We start from the raw sequence: 7,014 nt of genomic DNA, 5'->3' as shown, positions 1-7,014 counted from the left end.
TGACTGTGTGGTGACAAAGTCGCAGTCACCAGTTGAAACAGAAGAGATCAAAGAGTACAGATAAGAAAATTGAAGTGAAATTAGCAGAGACCCTGTTGGATTACATGGTTTTCCAGCAATACATTTTTCAGCTCACATGGTTGAGACAAACTGGGAACAGACAGATGATAAAGCAAACATGTTTAGCTTAAATCTTAAGCAAATTTAAAGCAATTGTATCAAAAGGCATACACACAAGAAGAATGTGAATCTATCCCTGCATCTTCAGAAATGATGTCTTAAAGAGGAAATGGAGATCCTTACATATTCAAGGTGATGAGAAATATGCAGAACTTTATCAAGTTGTATTGCCAGTGGGTTATAGAGGGAGGTGTCAAATAGCATATGAGCTACCACAAGGAGATCATTTAGGAGTGAGAAAAATTCAGACTTTTGCAGAGATTGTTTGGAATTCACATTTAATTGTCCTCTCTGTGTCTGAAAACTATTCAGTAAAGGATTAATTCTGTCCTTCTCAGTCACAGCTAAACTCCATGTAAATGTGCTTCAACCAGGTTGGAGGATTTGAACTATAGGGAGAGGCTGAATAGGTTGGATCTGTTTTCCCTGGAGAGGGACCTTTTATAGGAGGTTCATAAAATCACAATGGGCATGGAGAAGTGGTGGAGGCTGGTACAATTACAACGTTTAAAAGGCATCTGGATACGTATATGAATAGGAAGGGTTTAGATGGACATGCTGGCATATGGGACTAGATTTGGTTAGGATACCTGATCAGCATGGACGCGATGGACAGCAAGGTCTGTGTTCATGCTGTACATCTCTATGACTCAATGATTCCTTGTGCTCACCAACAGGACAGGAGTTGCGCCGCGCTGCACCTTGTCTCGAGATTGTGTTTGTTTTTCATATGATTCGATACCAATTGAGTGAGACCTAGAAACTGAGCAACTACTGGACAGCTCCATGAATGGGACTACTCACCACCAGGATGTTAATACAGTTCAATATCCAGCTCCCAATATACTACCTGCTGGAGAGAAGAAAAACGGCGCGATATATAATGTTTTTAACCAAGACCCATATGTTTGTCCTTTTAGAGGAGTATCCCATTCTTTCAATCGGTCTGCGATTCCACTATTGATTGCACACTTTCAACAAACAAGAACGAAATTTCAACAGGGTTCAGAGGATTGTAAACCACCAGAATGTCCCACAGCAGTTTCTTCCCGCTCTGTCTCCCTCAGCAGGCCCACACACAGCCAGAGAAAGGCCTCTCTTTTCCCCTTAGCCCGCTCACTCCAAGTTCCTGCTCCGCTCGGCCTCTTACAAACAGCCCCCGGTTCTCCCTGAACTCACCCCGAATCAACCCCGGTCTGGGAGCCCCCTCTGTGTTCCAGGCTCCCATCCCGATGTGCTGCTGGAAGGAGCCTGCTGTTCCCTCGCTTCCCTGGGCGCTGATCTCTCCATTGCGGTCTGTTTCAAACAAACCTCTTGCACTCACTGAGTTAATGCTCCTCAATGGCACGCTGGGGGAGGGCCTCACGCATGCGCTCCTCTACTCAGGAACAGTCAGCTTTGGGTCCCAGATACAGTTGGGCCTGGAGTGAGCTTGGAGGCGGAGCTGGATGATCAAAGCCATTTCCCTTCCCTGTCTGTCACTCAGTTTCCTCTCCGGACCCGCCTCTCACTCTCTGTCAGCTCTTTCTCAGCCAGGTCGGGCCGGGCTGTATAAAAAAGGAAGGGGCGGCAGCTCGGCTCTCATTCGGCAGCGATTGGAGTGAAGAAGCGTGATGTCTGGAAGAGGTAAAGGAGGCAAAGGCCTGGGAAAAGGCGGAGCGAAGCGGCACCGCAAAGTGCTCCGTGATAACATCCAGGGCATCACGAAACCAGCCATCCGGCGCCTGGCTCGCCGTGGCGGGGTCAAGCGCATCTCGGGCTTGATCTACGAGGAGACCCGCGGGGTGCTGAAGGTTTTCCTGGAGAATGTGATCCGGGATGCGGTCACCTACACTGAGCACGCCAAGCGCAAGACGGTCACCGCCATGGATGTGGTGTACGCTCTGAAACGCCAGGGCCGCACTCTCTATGGATTCGGCGGCTGAGCATAAAGCGACCCTTTTCCAGCGAACCCAAAGGCTCTTTTCAGAGCCACCCAAACCCTCCCGATAGAGAGCGGAGACCTGAGGACAGGGAAGGCAGCACATACGGAGGGAATAGTGTAACGGTTCTTTAGCGTGTCATTTATCATTTTGCCCAGACACTGATGCGGTATTTGTATTTCATTGACCCTTCCAGAAACGATACTTTCATGAGTTTTGATGCTGGGACACAGGATTTTTTCATAGCCTGCTCTTTCCATGTGCCTGTACAGACCGTTCAGGCGGCCATTAAGTTGTGTTTCGGCTGATTGTTATGTGATTGAAATAAAAATCGATTCGGTCAGTTTCTGTAGTTTTATCGTGGAATGGGTGGCGTCATGAGTGTATGTGCGACTGTAAAGGAGTATACGCGTACGTCTGTCAGAGGGTGCATGACTGACTGACGGACAGTATGTGTGAGCGTATGAGAAGGTTCTCCGTGAGTGCCTGCATGTGTAGGAGTGTCTGTGTATTTCGCTCAAAAGCTTTATGAATCCACGTAAGATTCTGTAAATCCATTTTTTTTAAAAAAAGATTAGGATCAGTCTGACCATTGTGACACAGACAGTCTCACACAGGGCAGCTTACACCTTATAAAGGCATTATCTGGGCCAACTTGACACCAGTTGCTCTTGTTCACTTGAGAATGTAACTTCAGGCGGCCATTAAGTTGTGTTTCGGCTGATTATAATCTGGTTGAAATTAAATATATATATATATATTCGGTGAGCTTCTGTAATTTTATCGTGGTACATTTTCAAGATGTTTAAATCGGCGGGGTTGTTTAGATTGATTCACGGCGGGTAGACGTTCGGCTGTTCAGTTTGTCTGGGCTGTTTTGAACCCTGCCTGTTACAGACAGATCAGGCAGTAATCCCGCCTCCTGTCTCCGCTGACAGCTAACTAGACTTTAATCGATTACTTTCAAGTATCTGAGTTGCGGACAAGTGGCGTAATATATCTTAGTATGTTATTTAATATCATGGTTTAAGAGGGTGAATTCGGCGGGCATTTTGAAATTGGCCAACTGTCATTTCACGTTACCCAAACAACCTCCAACAATTCTTTTCCTGCCTTTTCTTTCCCATCCGGAGCTGTTTCTCGTTGGGCTGAGGGACAGGGCTGTATCCAATCCCAGCTATAGGGCGGGCTCTCCGTTCCCTTAAATAGGCAGCACCGCAGCAGCTTCAGCATTGACAGCAGCAGCCTGTGTGTGTTACAGAGAGTTGAGGAGAATGGCCCGAACCAAGCAGACAGCGCGCAAATCCACCGGAGGGAAAGCTCCCCGCAAGCTGCTGGCGACCAAAGCGGCCCACAAGAGCGCTCCGGCCACGGGCGGAGTGAAGAAACCCCATCGCTACAGGCCCGGCACGGTGGCTTTGCGGGAGATCCGCCGCTACCAGAAATCCACCGAGCTGCTGATCCACAAACTGCCCTTCCAGCGCCTGGTGCGAGAGATCGCTCAGGACCTGGGCTCCCGGAGCTCGGCCGTGATGGCCCTGTAGGAGGCTAGCGAGGCTTACTTGGTGGGACTGTTTGAGGACACCAACTTGTGCGCCATCCACGCCAAGCGTGTCACCATTATGCCCAAAGACATCCAGCTGGCCCGCGGGGAGCGCGCCTAAACGGAGCCTGGCCGGCCCACCATATTCGCCTCGACAGAGAGAGAGAGAGAGAAAGAAACACGGCCATTAAATCATCCAGACAGAGCAGGAAACGATGGGTTGTATTACTATAGCAATTATTGAACAGGGAAGTAAATGGGCGATGAGTTATGAGCGGTCTTGACATAGGCAGTGAAGTCATATCTAATGAGATCTCCTGTGTTCGCAGAATTTATTATGACAGATTGTGGAATATAATTTTAACATGATATTGTGGTGGAGATCTCCGTTGATCGCACATTTTGTTATAATGGAGGATGACATAGAATTAGCGCCAAAAGATTAACAGCTCCTTTTCAGATTTGAAAACCCCACTAACAGGTAGAAAAGAGCACGAAGTTTAACAGATTAAAATGCGTTGATTTGTCTATTGATTCAGTTCCTACAATCTCACTTTGCCCCCCTTCCCTCCTTTACGGCTGAAAAACACTCACGGATATTTAATATGGTCTCTCTCTGGAGAGAAAGAAGAAAGCCATCTATGAACACACTAGTGAACAAAACGCAGAGGGAAATGCTCTGTAGCAACTGTATACGTATTGCACTGGGTCAATTCAGCTTTTCCTGATGCAGAAAGATTCTGTAAATCCATTTTTTTTATAGAATCGGTCTGACCACTATGGCGCACACAGGGCAGCTCATACCTTTAAAGGTATTATCCGTTGTTCAAGTTGAGAATGTAACATTTAAGTGTTCTCCGATTTACATTTGTAAAAACTGAAACCAACAAGGTCATTCTAAAAGATTAGAAATTAAGAAACAATCCATCGCCCTATAAGCTTTTGCGAACACGTCTGTGTCTTACGACCTTATATTCTACGTGATGAAAGCTCCGAAAGCTAGTGCATACAAATAAGCCAGTTGGTGTTGCGTGATTTTTAACTTTGTACACCCCAGTCCAACATCAGCCAGTTCAAACCTCAAGTATTCAATAACAAGGCGATAGTGATTCTACCTGAGATCAAAGTTCAAGCTTCTCCACATCAAAAATAAAATAAATCTGACAGAGATGCCAGTGTAACTCCTTTCACTGATGCTGTGAGTGGCTCTGAAAAGAGCCTTTGGGTTGTCAAATTCAAGAACACTATCTTCACTTTTTAGCAGATCCAGCAGCGGCGGATTTCTTGGGCAGCAGCACGGCCTGGATATTAGGCAGCACCCCGCCCTGAGCGATGGTCACCCCTCCCAGCAGCTTGTTGAGCTCCTCGTCATTGCGCACGGCCAGCTGCAGGTGCCTGGGGATGATGCGGGTCTTCTTGTTGTCCCGGGCCGCGTTGCCGGCCAGCTCCAGGATTTCAGCCGTCAGATACTCCAGCACCGCAGCCAGATAGACCGGCGCTCCGGCACCCACACGCTCAGCATAGTTGCCCTTTCTCAGGAGCCTGTGAACACGGCCCACCGGGAACTGCAGGCCAGCCCGGGACGACCGAGACTTCGCCTTGGCGCGACCTTTCCCACCGCCCTTTCCTCTTCCAGACATTATCACAATCTCAGATGCTCTTTCACAGAGAATGCTGTACTCCGCCCACATTGCGGTCTCTTATACCTTCGGGAGGGATGATACGGCAATCATTTCGGATTGGTCAGCGTCTCCTAATGTTGTTTCAATTCCCAATCAGATCACAGCTTCAGTCCCCAATCCGGGAGGAGGGCGGCAACGACAGGCGACAAATCATCAACCGCTTTCTTTCAAATTTGAAAAGCCCGCCAAATTCCAAACAAAGGAGTATGTTTTATCTGAAAAATGAAGTACAAAAAACTGAGGAAGTTCAAAAAATAATACACATGTTACTTTACTTCTAGTTTACAAATGTGTAATTCACACGGTCTTACTCTCCCTCATTTGCCGACCTAATTCCCAGCTCGGCGAACAGAACCACAACAACGAGCACCCGGGCTACAAATCTTCTTCCGAACTTTGTATCTATCCCTTTCTGATCTTGAGAGTGGGTTTTTTTCTACACCTTAAGAAGCAATTTGTCTTTCACATTTGAATCCCAACCCGATATGTCCATAAAGCAGCATACCTTCTTCCGGCTCAGAATCGACACTTTTTTTAATGACGATATTATAAAGCTGTCCTCCCTTATCGCTGTCGATCAGATTCAGCAAAAGCTCCACGTTCCAGTCCTGTAGCTGTGTTGGTGTTCTTTCGGTTCGCTTTGAAAGTCTCTCACCGACAGTAAGAAGCTTTATTCCGTATTCCGAAAAATTGGATCAAACCCGCGCATTGGAAATGTAAGGTAAATCAGAAGGAAAAATGCATCAATTGTGAAACGGAAAGACGTGGGAATTTTTCTGCCAGGCGTGAACAAGCAAGATGAAAAATGACTCACTGGCGCTTGATCTGCTCTTTCTAACCCACTTCCGAATAATTTGCAAAGCACTTATTAACACAAAAATATATAGCACAAGAAATTAAAATGCCTTATCAAGAATCACATGGAAACTAAAACAAACAACTCTTAAAGAAACGGTTCAGCTGCCTCAGGGAAATTGTAGGTGGCTCTTACAAGAGCCTTTGGGTTGTGGACGGGTGGTTGTTTCAGTGCAGTGCGGTCCTTCACTTGGAGCTGGTGTACTTGGTCACCGCCTTTGTGCCCTCCGACACGGCGTGCTTGGCCAGCTCCCCGGGCAGCAGCAGCCGCACTGCGGTCTGGATCTCCCGGGAGCTGATGGTGCTGCGCTTGTTGTAATGGGCCAGGCGGGAAGCCTCCCCCGCGATGCGCTCGAAAATATCGTTGACGAACGAGTTCATGATGCTCATGGCCTTGGAGGAGATGCCGGTGTCGGGGTGAACCTGCTTCATCACTTTGTAGATGTAAATAGCATAACTTTCTTTCCTGGACCGCTTCCTCTTCTTACCTCCCTTCGTGGACGCCTTCTTGACGATTTTCTTCGCGCCCTTCTTGGAAGTTTGCTGCGCTTTCTTCTCATCTGCCATATTGCCAGTCACTTTCAGACACAGAATAAGGGAAAGGGGCCTCGGGGCTCCCTTTTTATAGCCTGACGACGTCATCAATGCTAATGAAGGATAGAAGAAAGCCTGGTTCCTCATTGGGTAGTTTACACAGTCATTCCCAAACATGGAGTCTCTCTGATTCGTCAGTGTGAGATCCAATGCGGATCTGTCAGAATCTACAACGAAATGTGAAATGGATGGTGATTCTGTTACTGACAGTATGACTGAGGGAGATTGGTTTTGTGTC

General features: G+C 47.5%; 3 protein-coding genes across 3 annotated transcripts; 1 reads left to right on the top strand and 2 right to left on the bottom strand.

Moving 5' to 3' along the window:
* Window positions 1-1,782: 1,782 nt before the first annotated feature.
* LOC132837204 (histone H4) lies at window positions 1,783-2,533 on the top strand. The gene has a single exon (XM_060856923.1). The coding sequence runs from the start codon at window positions 1,794-1,796 to the stop codon at window positions 2,103-2,105; it is 312 nt and encodes a 103-aa protein (XP_060712906.1). The 5' UTR covers window positions 1,783-1,793; the 3' UTR covers window positions 2,106-2,533.
* A 1,984-nt stretch (window positions 2,534-4,517) lies between these two features.
* LOC132837161 (histone H2A-like) lies at window positions 4,518-5,285 on the bottom strand. The gene has a single exon (XM_060856869.1). It carries the CDS (start codon window positions 5,283-5,285, stop codon window positions 4,896-4,898), a length of 390 nt encoding a protein of 129 aa, XP_060712852.1. The 3' UTR covers window positions 4,518-4,895.
* Window positions 5,286-6,368: 1,083 nt separating this feature from the next.
* LOC132837184 (histone H2B type 1-O-like) lies at window positions 6,369-6,749 on the bottom strand. Its single transcript, XM_060856902.1, has one exon. It carries the CDS (start codon window positions 6,747-6,749, stop codon window positions 6,369-6,371), a length of 381 nt encoding a protein of 126 aa, XP_060712885.1.
* Between the last annotated feature and the right edge of the window lie 265 nt (window positions 6,750-7,014).

This window comes from Hemiscyllium ocellatum, chromosome 49, assembly GCF_020745735.1.
Source record: "Hemiscyllium ocellatum isolate sHemOce1 chromosome 49, sHemOce1.pat.X.cur, whole genome shotgun sequence".
Classification (NCBI taxonomy): Eukaryota; Metazoa; Chordata; class Chondrichthyes; order Orectolobiformes; family Hemiscylliidae; genus Hemiscyllium; species Hemiscyllium ocellatum.
Note: the sequence above shows the minus strand (reverse complement) of the source record. Positions and strands in the feature narration are given on the sequence as shown.